General features: G+C 32.6%; 1 protein-coding gene across 3 annotated transcripts in view; it reads right to left on the reverse strand.

The window, feature by feature from the left end:
• The window catches only part of plx (PTB_TBC1D1_like and TBC domain-containing protein plx), a 344,267-nt gene that overhangs the window by 229,573 nt on the left and 93,749 nt on the right, over positions 1-20,945 (reverse strand). Inside the window, exon 3 of one of the 3 annotated variants that reach the window (XM_075368470.1) lies at positions 5,105-5,241. The exons of the other annotated variants lie outside the window; for them this stretch is intronic. Within the exon in view, the coding sequence (XP_075224585.1) occupies positions 5,105-5,107 (3 nt within the window). The 5' untranslated portion in view covers positions 5,108-5,241. The remainder of the gene's footprint in view (positions 1-5,104; positions 5,242-20,945) is intronic. 3 annotated transcript variants of the gene reach the window in all.

Consider the following 20,945-nt stretch of genomic DNA (forward strand, 5'->3'; position numbering starts at 1 on the left):
TGAGTGATCTTTCATGAAGATGAGGACCGTTGTCAACTCCGGTAATAGAATTCTGCCAGTTAAATCAGGCAATATCGAAATCACAGGAATGAAAATAAAAATCCATGAGCACCATCATTCGAACATTAAGGTCTGATGTAATCAGAATAACGGACGAGTTGGGTGGTGGTAAGCCGACATGAATTCCTTTGTATTGTCCGATGGTGCGACGCTTCGAAGTTTACTAGAGTACGAAAAAATGTGGATGGGTCTGTGATTTTTGTTTTTTAAACATGATGCCGTTTCTCTAAGATTCTTTTAAATGCACTGCGACAAGATAGAATGGCATGTGTACCAACGTTGAACTTACAATAAAATCGTCTGTATTTTACAAGACTGTCCAGAAAGGAGTGTAATGTATTTAGGATGTACGTACGTATGTATGTATGTTTGTTCCACTGTAGCAGCTCAACAGCTGAACCGATTTAGATGTAAGATTCCGCGTTGGAATTTTTACGTTACAGTGACTGTTAAAGCCTATATATATAGTAGTAGAGATTTGCCGTGAATAATTCAAATCAATCGAATGAATAATATTACAAAAATAATAGAATTAAATCTACGTTAAATACAAGGGATATCTCTAAAGTAAAGAACGCTGGGAAGTTTCTCTCCTTAAGGTTGGCGAACCTGTATCGTTCATGACCACGATAGTAATGTACACACTGCATTGTTTTCTGTAATTATCGCGTTGTAGTATCTTTTATCACGTGTAAGTTATTACGTTATAAAATGAATATGAAAATCGATGTTGTCTCCGACTGTGAAATACGTGGAGTCATACGTTTTTTTAAAACATCAAAACGTTAAGCCGGCTAAAATTCATAGACAGTTGGTTGTTGTGTACAGTGATAATGTAATGAATGAAAGACACAATCGAAAATTATGTGAAAGGTTTAGAAATAACAGAATGAATGTGTATGATGAAGAAGTTCGGGGAGGCCGTCGATAATCACTGAGGACTTGGTGAAACGCGTAGATGATGAAATCAGAAAAGATCGTCGCTCAACGATTTCCGACCTGGCCCTTGTTTTTCCTAATGTTTCAAGATCGCACTGTTCATGAGCGTTTAACGTCATAACGATTTTAACGGAACGTCACAAAAAAATCCGAATACAATCTGCTTTAGAATTTTTGATGTGCTACACAGAAAAAGGTGATGAGTTCCTTAATTCAATTGTTACCGGCGATGAAACATGGATTTCGTATTACACGGCAGAGAGAAAACAGCTTATTTGTTTCATTAAATAAGCAAGTCTAGTGAATAGCGTCATCCTAAATCATCAACCAGACCGACAAAGGTCAAGCCACAGCCATTTGGACGTAAACTGATGGTAACAGTCTTTTGGGATGGGTTTGACAAATGCAGAAGCCTACTGCGAAACTCTACGTAAGTTACGGCGCGCCATTAAAAATCAGCGACGTGGGCGGCTGACCTTCTGCACGATAATGCACGTCCACATGTTGCAGGTTCGACACGTGATTTACTGAGAATATTTGGATGGGAAATTTACGATCACCAACCATATAGTCCGGACATAGTTCCTTCTGATTACTATTTGTTTGGGAAATTGAAAGAATTTTTCAGTGGCAAGCAATTCGCAGGTGACAATGAACTTAAAAATGCTGTTAATCAGTGGCTAAATGAACTGGGGGCAGAAGAATACGACGAGGGTATATTGAAGCTGGTGTATCGCTACGAAATATGTCTTAGTTCATGTGGCGATTATAAAGAGAAGCAGTATAAGGTATGTAGTTTAGGAAAAATAAAAAATATTTATTAAGTTTTCAGAATAAATATTTTTACAATGAAACGGTCTTTACTTTAGAGATAACTTCTCGTAAAATAAAATAATATATTAAAAAATTCTGTTTAATAATAATGGGCTTCCTGTGGGGACTGCCGTGTAAGGCTAGAGTGGTGAGGTGATGCAAGCACCTCGTGCAAGACTAGACCAATCATCACCATCAACCGGTAACAAATTGGGACGCTGTTTTGGGAGATGCAATTGAGTGATCTTATAATATCTCTGCAAACAATGGCTCGATTTTCAAAATTCAAACGGGGTATTTGCTAGTATAATACAAAATCACGATGGAACCAAACCAGAAGAAAAAGAGCAATATTTGTCAACAATGATTTTTTTTTCGGCAGTCTCGTTTTTTAATTTTTAATATTTACATAATTCGTTTCCGTTAATATTTATATAATTCGTTCCACTGCTTAAAGCAATTTATTTTTATTTTTTCACTTAAATTACGCAAGAGAAGCTTAATATTACTACCTCTATCAAATACAGTTGACATAGTGTCTGTTCCAGAAGTGTTTGATTTTTTATCAGTCCTATATATTGCTATTGTGGACTGCTGCTTATAAAACAACGAATTTGTTAACTATTTTCTTGTGAATATGTGACCATCAACTATATCCGCATGAGATCTATTCACAAATTTCTACTTACAAATATCAGTACATCCACGATCTAAAACGATTATTTTTCATTACATGTATTTTCTTATCGAACATGTAAAATTGTTTGCAGAAAAACTTTAGTAAAAAAATGAAACTGCATATTAGCGAAAAAGATAGGTGTACAATAAATAAAGAGGATTCTCAATATTTCATTGTTATTATGAAGCAAATTTTTTAAAGCTTTAAACTCATCGACTAATCGATCAAGTTGTCCTACATTATTAACAAAATTATTATTATATCCAGGTACTCCGTGTTAGCAGACTAAACAGTAAAAATAAACACATTAAGTACTGTCGAGACTAGATTATTCAGTCTCGGGTCCAGTAACTGGCGCCGAGACACACAGAAGATTAACAATAATAATACAGAATGAATACTCAAGATTGAATTTCCAAAAATAAATTTAAAAGTTGTTTTACGAATGATAAATAAACGCCATATTTTTTGACGCACTGCATAGACTCCTGGTTTACTACGTGTAGAAAAAATTTAATTTTAAATAAAAATAAACATATTGAAAAATCACTTCTGATAAATTATGTGATTAATTAAATAAATTAGCACTACCGTATAGCAAGAAATCAAAGATATAAGCATAAAAAAACATATACCCATAATTAATTAATTGTCATTAAAGTAAATTAAATTACAGACTAGTCAGCTGTTTATCCAGGAAGAAAAGTTACACTTTCAACGTTTCAGTAATCCAGTAAATTACTAACGACACTGACCCTATTTTATTCCGTTCGACCGCAACCCAAATTAATTTCTATTTTAATAGCATCATTAGATATGGTTAATTGAATGTTTGTTTATCGCATTCTATTTTATTTCACTCATTTGTTGATAACATTTCAATAGCTACAGCATTGTACTACGTAAATAAAATATATAAAATTTTAGCTTGTCTCCCTACCGCTCTGGGCTGGATTTACCGTGAAGCATAGCACAGGTCATGGGATTGTCCACTCCGACGGATAGTTTCAGTGCCTGCCTCTAACCCCTATGGCAAGGTATCCAGGCCCGACTATGTCGTTCTTGAACCCCACCTTAGGGGCCGGGACTCGGTCTTAATGCCTTGCCACCGATGTGAGTATCCCCCAAAGGGGGCCCACACCGGTTCCTCCAAGGGGCCCCAGCCGGGTCTCGGTCTTAACAGCTCGAGGGCGACGCCATCTGACATTAGTCATTCTACACCACACCCACATCTTAAATCCCTCAATTCGCCTTCTATCCAACTTGCTTAATGTTCACTTTTTACCTCCATGTAGCATGACACTCCAAATATAACCAATCTCTTTCTTAAACCCCAGCTTTACAGCTTTCTAAGCAGCAGTTTTCTTCTCCTATTAAACGCTTCCTTACTACTTGCTATCCTCGTTTTCATCTCTTTGGTATAAGGTAGGTCTTAAGTTAAGTGCTGCCCAAGTATTTAAATTCCTCCACCTTCTCTAATACTTCATCTCCCGTTCTGAACTCAATCTTCTTCACTTTTCCATTTTAAGTAATTACTTATATAATCACCATCTATTACTAATCACTAATTAAATTAGTGAAGGTACTGACAAATATAAAAAACAAATTTCATTAAAATATCTCAATCGGTTCTAAATTTATAAATCTTGATTGAAAAACACAAGATGGCGGACAAAGTGAAGCCGAAATACAGCATCTGCCTACACAGACATTTTTGTTTATTTTTATGTCCTGATTCAGCCCCTTAAGGTTGGCCAACTGCTCCTCAGGATACTGTATATACAACCCACCGGGTTGGTCTAGTGGTTAACGCGTCTTCCCAAATCAGCTGATTTGGAAGTCGAGAGTTACAGCGTTCAAGTCCTAGTAAAGCCAGATAATTTTACACGGATTTGAATACTAGATCGTGGATACTGGTGTTCTTTGGTGGTTGGGTTTCAATTAACCACACATCTCAGTTATGGTCGAACTGAGAATGTACAAGGACTACACTTCATTCACACTCATACATATCATCCTCATTCATCCTCTGAAGAATTATCTAAACGGTAGTTACCGGAGGCTAAACAGGCAAAAGAAAGAAAAGGATACTGTATATACAAACACAATAAATTACATAAAATAACTGAATTACTAATTGAATGAATTCTTTCTTATATTAAGAATTTAATAAAAACTTTAATTGGTTATAATAGTATTATAATTCTATTATGTACACCAGTATTATAAAGTCTTATCTTATTGTAGATGATCATAATAACCGACCGTGTTATATTAATAAATCATAATCCTTATTAAGCTAAGCACAATATACACTATTATGAAGTACCTAACTACATATATTAATTTTGTATGAATCAACTGGAAACTTCTCTGCCACTACATAAGGGACCACAACCAGTAAATGTAGTAATTTAAATGGTACCAGTATTGTACAACTGTTTAAATTATGTAAACCTGTGTTACATTATATCTTAGAGTTCAACCACATAAACCATACCAAGATGAAATATGGAATTATTAAATTTATTTAATATGTTAACTAATTTACTATGATGTTTTATTAAGTTTTATGAATAAAATTAATCTCAAGTATGATGAATATTTACATACCATTATATAATTAAAGAACCTCTTTAATTTTTTATATTAGAATTAAACTATTACAAAAAAATGATAATTTTCATTTCCCATCTTCATATTTTTCTTTTTAAATTGTTTGATGTTAAACTTTTACTGTTTTTCTCTGCCTGTTGCATAAAAAAATGTATAAATATATACCTATACTCGTACATAAAACAAAATTGGGCTAATATCAACTGTAATATATTACTTAAAAATGCTTTCCTCCCTACAGTTTATCTTATATATATAAGAAAGTTTGTCTGTCAATTTGTTCTCGCACCACGCAAAACCAGCAAACTGATTGCTTTCAAATTTGCAGGGATTGTGTTATCCCTGGGAGAGTTAAAAAGCATAGACCGAGACCTCATCCCCCCGTTGGGGATGAAGTTGTCAATTAAAAATATCCATTAAAGAAAAAAAAAAAAATTAAATTACGAGTAATTTCTGTTACTATGGCAATAGAATAAATTTGGAAATTTTCGTCGTCAAAGGTGTGTGTACATTAGCTAGCATGGTTGTTACTATTCTGTCTTTGGTAATTTAGTTTCTTTTTAAGATTTCTATAAAGCTTAGTACTTTAATTGTTATTTATCAGTATTATTCTCGCAACCATGAAGGTAACGATTACTGCGAGGTAATCGTTAGGTATGAATACGATGTAAAAAGATATTCATGCTACCTATTAAGAGGTTACGAAGAAAATCATGGTTGGACTATCACTTTTTTGATATATTTATAAACTATCATTCAAAGTGTTAAAAATAAAAAAAAAAACAGTTAATGTTGATTATAAACGACTACTAACTATTTCTGTAATTTTTTGTACAAAATTATATTAAAACTATGATGATGATGATATTAGTGTTTTCAAAATCATTAAAATATACCTAATAAAATTTTATTTTTGCAAATTTTAAAATAGTTATTGTATAAATATTTTAATATTAATTGAATAATTAAATACAAAGTTATACTTAACCCTGACGGCTTCAAGCCTAATTCGTAAATACTAGAAGCACGTTTTTCAGAAAAAGTAGGTGTTTGGTAAAAATGCCACAGAAATAACTATATACACGATAAAATTATGAAAAGATTTTAATTACTCAGTAACCTATGTAGATTGTGGTACTGCGATCCAAAATAGTGCTACACCCTTGATTAATTATTTAAAAACTAAAATTCTACAAAAAAAAAAAATACTGAATTTGTTCTTTATTTGAAAAATATCCTTGCTATTTATATCTAATCTATCTAAAATCAAAAATTATTTGTGAACAAAATTTAAAAAAAAATAATGGGAATGAAACTGGATTAATTTTACCCAATACTCAGAATTCACGAAGAAATCATTCGCCAGCCGACACTCGTTAACAAAAGAATTCCCAAACCTATGTTTATATGATATAAACGTTTTTTTATGTCACGTACACAACACGTCGTAAAATATTTATTACATTTTTCGTGCATAACTCTTTGTATATTAGTTAAATAAACTAATTATTACCGGGATGTTTATTTATTCTATCCCGGTATATAACACTATAGGTATATATATATATATATATATATATATATATATATTGCAGCTCTCCAAGACTCCCTTACTAGTGCTAGTCGTTTCATTTCGGTATACCCACCCCTACATCCTACATCTCTAACAATTTGTTTTACATATTCCAGACGTGGCCTGCCTACACAATTTTTTCCTTCTACCTGTCCTTCCAATATTAAAGCGACTATTCCAGGATGCCTTAGTATGTGGCCTATAAGTCTGTCTCTTCTTTTAACTATATTTTTCCAAACGCTTCTTTCTTCATCTATTTGCCGCAATACCTCTTCATTTGTCACTTTATCCATCCATCTGATTTTTAACATTCTCCTATAGCACCACATTTCAAAAGTGAATATTACTTTAAAATATCTCAAATTTTAGTTCTCTATTAGTTAATTAAAAATTCTTGTTTATTTGGAAATTAACAAATTTATTTTATTTCCAACCTTAAAAGTATATTTTCCGGGAAAAGTTTTCTTGGTTTATTCCGTTTTTCTTAAAACCTAAGTGAAATAGAGGTCTGGGACCACTTGCGTTCATTTTTTTTAGAAAAACCCCGTAAGAGAGCACTCAACATACCCCTCGATTTATACCGCTAGAATTTTAATACAGTTTAAGTTCACAGAGGGAGCTAAATGTTTCGTGAGCCGAAACTCGCTAACGAACCGTTCGCTGACTTGTTTATGTGAATGTGAATTGTTTTTTTTTGCCTTTTTTGCACTCTATCCGACGAACAATATTTTTTGTAGCTTTCCGTATTTCGGTTTGTTTTTTGTTAGTTACACCGCATTTTGAATCTAACACTTCACAAGCTGATACATTGATGAATTCAAGTAGCCCACAATCCAGAGGGGTGTTAAGTTAGATTATCTTAGAGACCAGTTGATAATTATTAAAATTTGTCAGTTGATGAGTTATTGATAAGTTATGTATGTTTTTCGATCCCAATCTTTTATACTTATTTCTATAAAATTACTTAATATACAATTCTGGAATATATTTTATTTAATTTTTCCTATCACACACACTTACTTTGTGTGTGTGTGTGTGTGTGTGTGTGTGTGTGTGTGTGTATGTGTGTATGTGTGTGTGTGTGTGTGTGTGAACAAATGAACATTTACATTTTTATTTATATGGATAATTTATATTTATGCATTGTTTTGACAGTTTCTAAGCAACTGTTATTTAATTTTTAATTCAGTTCTATTAGAATTTCTATTAGAATTACACGTATTGAATCTCTGCTGCTCGATTGAGCTCATATAAAAGCTACATCAAAAGAAATATATAGTAGAAAAAAAAGAATTCCAATAGAAAAAGTTAACAGATAAAGAGGAAATAACACCAAAAAAACCACTGCAATTTAAAGTAAAGGGGAATACCATCAACAAAAAGAAATCCTAATCGAAATTAAATAAACTCAAGAAAAAAAAGAATCATTAAAGATAACAACAAAGAAATAAAATAAGGAATAATAATAAAAGGTATTTATATAAAAGTTAGATAACTTAAAAAAATAATAAGAGTAAACATGGTAGAACCATAACAATAATGGTGGGGTGGGATTAAGTGAGGTGGGGTGGTGGGCCCCCATCTCAATTTTTTGTTAGTTTTGAAGATATTATGATGAAGGATAAAACGAATTGCTTCGGTTATTATTAACTGATATCGGCCAATTTCATAGTCTGAATAAAAATTTACAAAATGACCTATCTATAAACTATATAAATATACATTAGAAGAAGAAAGAAGAAAGGAAATGTTACCCAATTATTTTGGAAAAAGATTGATTCATCTCGTTTTTATAAATTATTAAGACGATGTAAAAAGATATTCATGCTACCTATTAAGAGGTTACGAAGAAAATCATGGTTGGACTATCACTTTATTTATATATTTATAAACTATCATTCAAAGTGTATTAAAATAAAAAAACAGTTAATGATGATTATAAACGACTACTATTTCTGTAATTTTTTGTACAAAATTATATTAAAACTATGATGATATTAGTGTTTTCAAAATCATTAAAATATTATATACCTAATAAATTTTTATTTTTGCAAATTTTAAAATAGTTATTTTATTAATATTTTAATATTAAATGACTAATTAAATACAAAGTTATACTTAACCCTGACGGCTTCAAGCCTATTTTGTAAGTACTAGTTAAAAGCCTCAAGCACGTTTTTCAGAAAAAGTAGGTGTTTGGTAGCAATGCCACAGAAATAACAATATAAACGATAAAATTATGAAAACCTATGTAGATTGTGGTGCTACGATCCAAAATGGTGCTAAACTCTTGATTAATTATTTAAAAAATAAAAGTCTACAAAAAAAATACTGAATTGTTCTGTGTTTGAAAAATATCCTTGCTATTTATATGTAATCTATCACTGTTCATAAAAACAAAAAAATTTTGTGAACTAAATTAAAAAAAAATAATGGGAATGAAACTGGATTAATTTTACCCAAGACGCAGAATTCACGAAGAAATCATTCGCCAGCCGACACTCGTTAACAAAAGAATTCTTCAACCTATGTTTATATGATATAAACGTTTTTTTATGCCACGTATACAACACATCGTAAAATATTTATTACATTTTTCGTGCATAACTCTTTATATATTAGTTAAATAAACTAATTAGTACCGGGATGTTTATTTATTCTATCCCGGTATATAATACTATATATATATATGTATATATATATATATATATATATATATTGCAGCTCTCCAAGATTCCCTATCTGGTGCTAGTCGTTTCATTTCGGTATACCCCTACATCCTACATCTCTAACAATTTGTTTTACATATTCCAGACGTGGCCTGCCTACACAATTTTTTCCTTCTACCTGTCCTTCCAATATTAAAGCGACTATTCCAGGATGCCTTAGTATGTGGCCTATAAGTCTGTCTCTTCTTTTAACTATATTTTTCCAAACGCTTCTTTCTTCATCTATTTGCCGCAATACCTCTTCATTTGTCACTTTATCCATCCATCTGATTTTTAACATTCTCCTATAGCACCACATTTCAAAAGTGAAACTTTCTTTAAAATATCTCAAATTTTAGTTCTCTATTAGTTAATTAAAAATTCTTGTTTATTTGGAAATTAACAAATTTATTTTATTTCCAACCTTAAAAGTATATTTTCCGGGAAAAGTTTTCTTGGTTTATTCCGTTTTTCTTAAAACCTAAGTGAAGTAGAGGTCTGGGACCACTTGCGTTCATTTTTTTTAGAAAAAACCCGTAAGAGAGCACTCAACATACCCCTCGATTTATACCGCTAGAATTTTAATACAGTTTAAGTTCACAGAGGGAGCTAAATGTTTCGTGAACCGAAACTCGCTAACGAACCGTTCTCTGACTTGTTTATGTGAATTGTTTTTTTTTTTTATTTTTTGCACTCTATCCGACGAACAATATTTTTTGTAGCTTTCCGTATTTCGGTTTGTTTTTTGTTAGTTACACCGCATTTTGAATCTAACACTTCACTTGTGTTACACTTATGCTGATACATTGATGAATTCACCATCAACCGGTAACAAATTGGGACGCTGTTTTGGGAGATGCAATTGAGTGCTCTTATAATATCTCTGCTAGCAATGGCTCGATTTTCAAAAATCAAACGGGGTATTTGCTAGTATAATACAAAATCTCGATGGAACCAAACCAGAAGAAAAAGAGCAATATTTGTCAACAATGATTTTTTTTTCGGCAGTCTCGTTTTTTAATATTTATATAATTCGTTTCCTTAACGAACAAAGATGTCGTTCGTTCCACTGCTTAAAGCAATTTATTTTTATTTTTTCACTTAAATTACGCAAGAGAAGCTTAATATTACTACCTCTTTCAAATACAGTTGACATAGTGTCTGTTCCAGAAGTGTTTGATTTTTTATCAGTCCTATATATCGCTATTGTGGACTGCTGCTTATAAAACAACGAATTTTTTAACTATTTTCTTGTGAATATGTGACCATCAACTATATCCGCATGAGATCTATTCACAAATTTCTACTTACAAATATCAGTACATCCACGATCTAAAACGATTATTTTTCATTACATGTATTTTCTTATCGAACATGTAAAATTGTTTGCAGAAAAACTTTAGTAAAAGAATGAAAGTGCATATTAGCGAAAAGATAGGTGTACAATAAATAAAGAGCATTCTCAATATTTCATTGTTATTATGAAGCAAATTTTTTAAAGCTTTAAACTCATCGACTAATCGATCAAGTTGTCCTACATTATTAACAAAATTATTATTATACCCAGGTACTCCGTGTTAGCAGACTAAACAGTAAAAATAAACACATTAAGTACTGTCGAGACTAGATTATTCAGTCTCGGGTCCAGTAACTGGCACCGAGACACACAGAAGATTAACAATAATAATACAGAATGAATACTCAAGATTGAATTTCCAAAAATAAATTTAAAAGTTGTTTTACGAATGATAAATAAACGCCATATTTTTTAACGTACTGCATAGACTCCTGGTATACTACGTGTAGAAAAAAATTAATTTTAAATAAAAATAAACATATTGAAAAAATCACTTCTGATAAATTACGTGAAAATTAAATAAATTAACAGTACCGTATAGCAAGAAATCAAAGATATAAGCATAAAAAAACATATACCCATAATTAATTAATTGTCATCAAAGTAAATTAAATTACAGACTAGTCAGCTGTTTATCCAGGAAGAAAAGTTACACTTTCAACGTTTCAGTAATCCAGTAAATTACTAACGACACTGACCCTATTTTATTCCGTTCGACCGCAACCCAAATTAATTTCTATTTTAATAGCATCATTAGATATGGTTAATTGAATGTTTGTTTATCGCATTCTACTTTATTTCGCTCATTTGTTGATAGCATTTCAATAGCTATAGCATTGTACTACGTAAATAAAATTTCTGAAGAAAGAATATATACTATGCGGTAAATGGAGCAAAAAGATAGTTTAATTTGTTCTTTTTTTTGTTATTTGAAAATGAATTTAAGAAAGAGAATAATATCGTAGATTTTTATCGTTATTATAAACCGAATTATGCAGTTACAAACTCATCAACAAAAATACAATACAAAAAAAAATTATAATTAGATAGATAAATTGTCTGAGATAAGGGTTGGCCTGTTGTAATGACCGTTACAAACTACTTTCAATTTTTACAGAACTATGTTACTCTACATGTAAAAGATAAACGTTGGCCAGAGAGAAATGTCATTATATTGCGTGTCATATCTCACTCATTCTTTCAATCTATGCTATTTTGTTGTACCACCGATATTTTTTAATAATGATATTTACACAAGTATAAAATTCACTACTGTACTACATAACATACTAAAATCTTTTTAGTAAATCTTTATATGAGAAACAGAGATATCTTGTACAGAAGATATATTTTTTTATAAAGAAGCTAGATTACGATATCTTTTACGAGAAGAAGGCTTCACATGATAGGCGGCTGAGCTTTCTGAGTAACACCTGATTAGGAATATAAGTTCCTAGAAGATCTTATAAGCAAAGTCACTATTTCAGTTAACTATAATTACGAAATCGACTGTTTAATCAGAAGAAGCCCGCTAGAAAACTTTCTAGAAAAGCAGCATATCAAAACCCATACAAAAGTACATCGGGCGGCGTACTGCTGTGCACATAAGCTGACGGCTGGCTTACCGCGCTATTAACTATCCTGTGTAATATTATGTAAATGTACGGAGCTATACGAGATGTTTTCGTAAAGGAATGACTATCTAACTGTTCCTCCCGTCCTATCGGTCTACCTCTCTCGCACGCAATGTGGATAGCTATATGCCGCCCGCTGTAGGATACTATTAATAATATTGCCGTGGTACTTATCCAAGAAAGAACGGAAATAAAAAGGCCAGGTTAAAAAAAATGAGGACAATCAATAAAGTAGATTCCATCTACAAAGACAAAAATGGAATCTACTTGTTCCTGAAAGTCCAGGTATCTGTAGGTAATTGTGTGTAAGAGATTGGCGTTAACTTAGCTCAGTATAGCTTTGCGGTACAATCCACCGGGTTGGTCTAGTGGTGAACGCGTCTTCCCAAATCAGCTGTTTTGGAAGTCGAGAGTTACAGCGATCAAGTCCTAGTAAAGCCAGTTATTTTTACACGGATTTGAATACTAGATCGTGGATACCGGTGTTCTTTGGTGGTTGGGTTTCAATTAACCACACATCTCAGGAATGGTCGAACTGAGAATGTACAAGACTACACTTCATTTACACTCATACATATCATCCTCATAAGAATTATCTAAACGGTAGTTACCGGAGGCTAAACAGGAAAAAGAAAGAAAAGCTTCGCGGTACTACCCACCGGGTTGGTCTAGTGGTGAACGCGTCTTCCCAAATCAGCTGATTAGGAAGTCGAGAGTTCCAGCATCCAAGTCCTAGTAAAGACAGTTACTTTTATACGGATTTGAATACTAGATCGTGGATACCGGTGTTCTTTACTAGTTGGGTTTCAATTACCCACACATCTCACAAATGGTCGAACTGAGACTGTACAAGAGTAGACTTCACTCATACTACATATCATCCTCTGAAGTAATATCTGAACGGTAATTTCCAGAGGCTAAACAGGAAAAAGAAAGCTTCGCTAAGTTACGAAATATTTAAAGGTAAATAATAACGTGAACGTATCCGCCAGTGAAAAATGAAATCCATGTCTCTAAACGTCCAAAGTAAAAATTGTTCAAGAAAATAGTTATTTATAACTTTAAGTTTTAATGAGTTCATATGAATTCAATGTGAAAAATGAAATAATCTTCAACAGGTATTAGTATAATTACGTATCGTATTTACGGAAATTTCTTTTTTTTCTGAACTAAGGAGGGTTTTGAAACGTTGACATTTGAAAAAATCTTGATTTCCTATATTTCGGTCGAAACCGATAGTTTCCCTTTATAACTCGGCTGATTCATCACCGAGAACGTAAAAAGGATTTACAAATTCCCTTTCCTGATTTAAGTACCAGTAGATATAAAAGTATTGTGTAATTTTTTTTCATTAAATAAGTTCAAGTGTTTATTACCTCAGAAATAGATAAAACAAAAAATTAAAGAAACTACACGGAAATAATATGCAATTAAAAAAAAAAACAACAAAAAACTGCAAAGTCGTTATAAAATGTTGTATGAGTTTCTTCACAAACATCAGACCTGTTTGGTGTTTTATTACCGTAACAATAAAATTACTGAATAATTATAAATGATGTTGCCATAAAAAAAAAGCTGACAACACAGTTGTAATACTTACCCGTCACACGGCTTTTTTCTGATGCACGACTTACACACACAACTTAATTTAAATATATTCAATTAATTAATTTATATATTTTTTTGTTTATTTAATTCTATGATTCTAACTAAAGCGCGCACGCATACCGTATTTCATTCGCGCAGGAGTGGCGGTACTAATGGCCACTTTAAATACGTTTTTACAGCTTAAATATTATTCATTTATTTAATTTTACCACTCACGTTGTCCGCGTCACAACATAGCTGCTGTTGTCTACAGCTGCTGTAGACGACTACAGCAGCTGTACGTCAGTGCTACACTAGCGCTCCTTGTGCTGAAAGAGAGTACTTTGACGCAGCATACCCACTTAGCCGCTATTTAGAGAATTTTTTGGGGCGGGGGTGCGATTTTGCAAAAAGGTTTTTGCAATTTTTTTTAATTGCTAACAAATGTGCCTAAGAGAAACATGACTTTAATTAGGCGAAATAACGAGAGACTGAGGGTGATATTGCTCTACAGCCTCACCCCCTTGATCTTTAAAGTTGAAGATTTAATGGCATCAATGCTCCATACATAAAAGTATCTGACCAAGTTTGGTCAAAATTGGTCCAGTAATTCTGGAGATGTAAGGTGATTTAAAGGGCGACACGGAACATAAACAGGTATATACGAACATCCGGAAAAATTTTCATCATCCGGTTTTTGAGTTCCTTAGATGTCAAAACGTAAAGAACCAGTGAAAACCGCATATGCCCAAACTGGACCATTTACAATACTTTCCCGTCTAAAGCAACAGCGCTAGACGGGAAGGTCAAAATGACTACTCGTAATTCTCACAATTTTTACTAATGTTATTATAAATAAAGAATTAGAATAAAAAAGTGGTTTAAACATATTTTTAGATCCTGCAGTAGAGGCGTACTCTTTAAGCAAATAAAATCAATTTCAAATCACAGCAGCAAGAAATTCTCTCCACTATATAAGGTGCGGATTAGTTCTTATAATTGTGGCATAATTTTAAATGTAACTTAATTTCATAATAATGTAAAAAAAAAACCAGTCTACAGTGGCGTTATCAAATAATGTGTTTGAAGTACACCCAAACCTACACGGCTTCTCCAACTTTTATATAACAACGATGAACGACCTTCAACAATTTCATACCTTTAATAAGCAATATTAGCAAAGAGGCAGTCATCCCTAGAAAATCTCAGACGTGAAACTTATAAAATCATATTATCTCTCTCAATTTGACTTTATTATCATTATTACTATTATTAATTTTTTTTTTTAATTAATAATATATTAAAATTTTACTGTACCACTTTGGTGTTTATTTCAGGAATAAAACTGGAAGTGAACTGTCGACAATTACTGATTAATAGTTAAGAAAGAAATTATAATATTACAAATTTTAATTAAACGTAAAGAATATTAAAGATTAATCAATTATACTTGATAAAACAGTAAATAATCATTTTACTTTATTTTCAAGCCAACCAACAATTGACCACAAAATCTTTGAATTTGTGCGAATGTAAATGCGGACGCGCGTGTGAAAAAGTTAATAATTTGCTAATGAACTATTGCAAGATATAAGATGCGTTTTACATTAAAATATATGTTAAATCAATCTCACAAACATACTGGGGTTGGGGAAAAAGTTTCTTCTCATTTTCCGGTAGATGGCTTTACGATCGCAAAACTCTGCTAATATTAAGTCTGGCAACACTTACGTGCTTTTGAAAGGTTATACAACAGTAAGTATTTATAAGGTTTTATTATATTAGTTTATTCATTTAAAAGGTATTACGTCTTGAAATTGAGAGAAAAAAAAAATTCAATACATTTTGCAATTTTATTACAAAAAAAGGAAGAATGCGAATCAAGCTGCTAAAATAATCTGTGATATTTATGGACATGTATGTATGACTCAAAGCTGATTAAAGAGCTTTCAATCTGGAATTTTGATCTCGATGATGCACCTCTTTCTGGTAGGTCGATGATTGAAAAAGTAGATATAAAATCATATAGAAAAACTTGAGCAAGATCTGGACGTTAGCAGACGCGATATAAATAACGAACTAAACATTGATCGTAAAACAGTTTAAACCGTTTGCAGATGGGTGGATATAAAAAAACATCGATGTTTGGATGCCATATGATTTAACAATGAAATATTTAACGATTCGAATTTCTATCAGCGAATCGTTGCTAAAACGGGGAACAAAATCGAATCATTTTGAAATAGCTTATGGAGAATAAAAGGTAAATCACGCGTACGACAATAATTAACAGAAAACATAGAAGTGAGGTGAAGCTCCGCAAACGGCGGCGAAGCCACCGAATAGTGTAGTATTTTTGATTTAAAAGATTAAATCAAGTAATATGAGTACATAGTCTAATCGAAGTTAATTATGGGAAGAATTTTTGTGTAAAACCTTCGGTGTTGGAAGAAGCCATACAAAGGCGATAGTAAGTTATTTGTATAAATACACTGATGGAAATGTCTGCCGAGGTATTTGCATACCTGACAGAGACCAAACTGATGACTGTGATTTATCAGATTAAGAGAGTCTAAAAGACGACCTTCGGTAAAGCCCATCAGTGCTAGGAAAGGAAGGGGTGGTGTGGCGACCGGGATGGTCACAATGCACCGGAGTCTTTCCGTACAGGGGTCAGATGGTAATACCTCTCTTTTTTCCTGTTTAGCCTCCGGAACCGCAGTAAGGTATTACTTCAAGGATGAATTAGGATGATGTATATGAATGTAAATGAAGTGTAGTCTTGTACATTCTCAGGTCGACCGTTCCTGAGATGTGTGGTTAATTGAAATCCAACCACTAAAGAACGAGCGATGACGAGTTTTAACCACTAGACCAACCCGGAGGGTTAGGTGGCAAAACCAGGATTGATGCCAGGAAGTGATGCTACTACGTGTGTGATAGGTTTATTATGAGCTGCCGCTGTCCGGTCAAACGAGTGATTCTAATCTTTACTGTCAACGTCTATAAGGATTACACCAAGCGATCGAGGTAAAGCGAAGAGAAGTGATGAGTAGGAAAAGTGTCGTGTTCATCACGGCAATGCCAGATCCCACACATGTTTGATGTCCCATCGAAAATTGAGAGAGCTTTACCGAGAAATTTCCGTATCGAACTTTCTTAACCTTGCACCGTCAGACTTCCGTTTGTTTCGGTCTCCTCACTCTCTTAACGCTCCAAAGAAGACTTCAAAAAAGGCCTATAAAAATCATTTATCATATTTTTTCGTCGAAAAAATTATAAAAATGATACAGTGACGGGATTATAATTTTACCACAAATGTGGTCGATAAAAACGGCAGACAATTGTTTTAATAAACCTCATTTGAAATATAAAAAAAACCTTATGTTACTTTTGCATGAAAATACGGAGATACTTTCCCCCCAATCCATTTTAAATAAAAAACATTACCTGCTACAGTGGAAGTAATTCTATTAGGTGTGGCTATTAAATAATGAGACAAATGCTGCTATAGAAGAACTGCGCATGCGCCAAATTCGTACGTCCGACAGCTGTGTAGCGTGAAGCCTTTTTTTTCGATTCTTGCCACTCGTTTCTGTAGACATATTAGTCTGGCCGTGGCCTTCGTTTGGATAACGTCTGTTTTTTTTTTTTTTGTTTTGCCGAAAAGATGATAAGTGTTTTATTAGAGCAAAGAATTGTCGTGAAATTTCATATGAAACCACTACTGAAACTTATCTTTTATTGGGTTCTCATCTTATCATGGGTTTTTCATCAGGACAACGCACCGACTCACACTGCATTGTCTGTCAAGACGTTTCTAGCCAAGTATAACATCCCAGTGTTAGACCATCCGCCTTAATCGTCTGACCTGGCACCATGTCACTTTTATCTGTTCCCCAACGTCAATTCTGCATTAAAAGGAATACGATTTCAGACCGCTGAAACTGTGAAAGAAAAAGCGGCACGCGTCCATGAAAGAGCTCACAGAAGACTTCCAGCACTGTTTCGAACAATGGAAAATTCGCGTGGACCGTTGCAGAGATTGAGGAGGGGTGTATGTTGAAGGGAGTAACTAAATATGTATAAATTTAAAATAAAATATTTTACAGCATTAGTCTCGTTAATAGTCACACCTCGTATTTATAAAAGAAAATATGCAATAAATCGGATATTTTCATAAAATATTATTATAAACGCTTTCTTTGGGAAAGTTCCGAATTTTATAGGAATTTATATATACCGAGGTACCCCAATGCATACAAAACAGGAAAAGACAAAAAATAGAGTGATTATTTATTAATCCAGGTAATTAAATTTATCTAATTAATTAGTAAATGTATAATTTAAAAAAGAAAATTCATCAAAAGAATATTATTGTTTTATAGAGGAAACATTTAAATTTAATCTTTAATAAATTGATGGAAGATCTTTTAAATAGTTAAGCAATTTATTCAAAATGACATAGGAAGCAGTACAATACTCTTTCTCATAAGCCAATGTATTGTGTTATATAACATATAAAGGAGACCTACTATAACCGACTTTTATAAAACAATGAATCACATATTATTTTATGAAAGTGAATGTGTTGAAGAGTAGGGAGGAAATTTGCATAGTTAATAAAAATGAAATTTTTCAGACTAAAAAGATCCAAAGGAGTACTGCACGTGAATTGAAGATATAAGAGCGGAAACAGGTACCCCTCTTTAATGGTCTAAAGTCATGCAGTATAAAAGAAAGTGAATTGCACTTATGCAGAATGAATGAATCACTTCTACCTAGGAGACAAAAAAAAGTGTACCATACAAAATACAAAGAGAAGGGATCGTGATAGAACAAGAACAAAATTTTAATATATATTCAGGCGCGTAGCTAGAATTTTTTTCAAGGGGCTAAGGGGACTGATGATGATAAAGTAATAATAATGAAAATCATTTTATATTGAAACGGTTTTTATAAATTATTGCATTTGAAAAATACAAAACATATGTTTTGTATTTAATACATCATTTATTACGCAAATAAAAATCATAATGTTAGTATATAACTATTTTCATAATCCAGATTTATACTTCACACACGCATTTACACTTCAATAAAAGCTGAATTATTAAAAAGCTAGTCTCGATTTTTCTTCCACACCATAATATCAAAAACTTCAGGATTAACAGAAAATTTCTTTGCACTCACAAAAACCTACCGAACTTAATCTTCTAACCCCCGACTTGTTACACCCAATCGTTTTGAATTTCTTCATTGTGGAGAACGAGCGTTCATTAGAACATGTTGTTACCAGAAGAGTCGCTAAAATTTTCGAGAGGTTATTGATATTCGGCAAATATTCTTTATTGGAGCGATCCAATACTTCAGTCACTTCTAGATCGCATTTTAAATTTAATAACTATCTCCTCACACTAAATAAGATACTCCGATTGGAGGGCAGATTCAGAACATTTATTATCATAATACATCGCTAAGATTTTTAGCACGTTCACATTTCCAGACTAGTTGAACCTGGCAAAAGAACTTGAAAACTTTTTGAAGATTCTTGGAACGCCGTCTAGCTTCCTACGTATGTGTTTGAAGTACGATAAACAAGTTTTGCATTTCTGGCTTGCGGGAAATCCCTAGTAATTAATTATTTTTATTAATATTGCGTCAGAGTGAGCGCGGCTCACACGTCGAGTAACGGCGTTACTCTTGCACGGTCGAGTAACGGCAGGTTAAAGTATATGAGGGCATTATTGATTAGGGAGATGATTATGTACCGATATATCTCAAATTTTGTGAAAATCCTTTTGAGATGTTATACAATACGAAAATTTAAAATGCTAAAAATGGATTTTTTTTGTATGCAACTTACTAGATTTAACCCCTGAATGATAACATCTAATAACTGTCGGGCAATGGGGGCTGAAATCCCCATCGCCCATACACTATTCAATTTTGGCGGGGGCTTTAGTCCCCTTAGACCCCCGTTCGCAACGCGTGTGATATTCTATCTGAAATATATCACCTCTAAGACCTTCCTCAAAAAGTCAGAACGAGCTTTCAAGATAATCAAAAGGACTGTCATATCGTTGTTTACACCCGTAAATATGAAAATCACGTAGACCAATACTTAGAAAATTAAAACTTTTGCTCATCCATTTTTTTATATTTTATGAATATGAAGCCTTTGTTTACAACAATTTCACTTACAATTTAACAATATTTACTTCTATCTAATTCAACAATATCAAACCAGGTGAAAGAACTGCTATCATACAACTTAACCCTATATTTTGGCTTACAAGGAAAGGCCTTATTAAGCTTCCATTATCACTTTTAATAAATTACTGACCAGTGTAAAATATCTTCCCACCAATTTATTTAAATTGAAATTAAAAGATTTTTTACTTCCTTGTACGATGTAAAAGAAGCACTGTGATCACGAAAAAATTCGGTTTTCAGATTTCAAAGGAAAAATCCATTTTGACTAGTTTCGGCGTGATGTCTGCACGTTTCTCGCATAACTCAAAAACGATTAGCCGTAGAATGTTGAAATTTTGTATTGAGGGTTGTTGTAATATCTAGTTGTGCACCTCCCCTTCTGATTGAAATCGAATTGACCAATAACGTTCAAAAAAGCCAAAATCCGCAAAAAATGGATTTTTGACTTTTTTTAAATGCAGTAATAAGCCCTCATTGAGAGCTTTTCAACCATGTATCATAAGTGGTACTTATTTTCATTGGTTCCAGAGTTATAGCTGAATAGAATTCTAATTAATGAAATATTTGGATCTTACAAGGGGAAGGCACATCGGTTGGAATCCGACTTCACTTCCTTTTTATTTTTTTAAAATTTAAATATACTGATTTATCAATAATTATTACCTCTGAGTGTAATAAAAGTTTTAAAATAAATAATTCAATAAATAAAAGAAAATATTATTTTTTTTAAATCAGAAGTTATTAGTGAAATAAAATTTTATTA

Source organism: Lycorma delicatula, chromosome 6 (genome assembly GCF_047948215.1).
Source record: "Lycorma delicatula isolate Av1 chromosome 6, ASM4794821v1, whole genome shotgun sequence".
Lineage (NCBI taxonomy): Eukaryota > Metazoa > Arthropoda > Insecta > Hemiptera > Fulgoridae > Lycorma > Lycorma delicatula.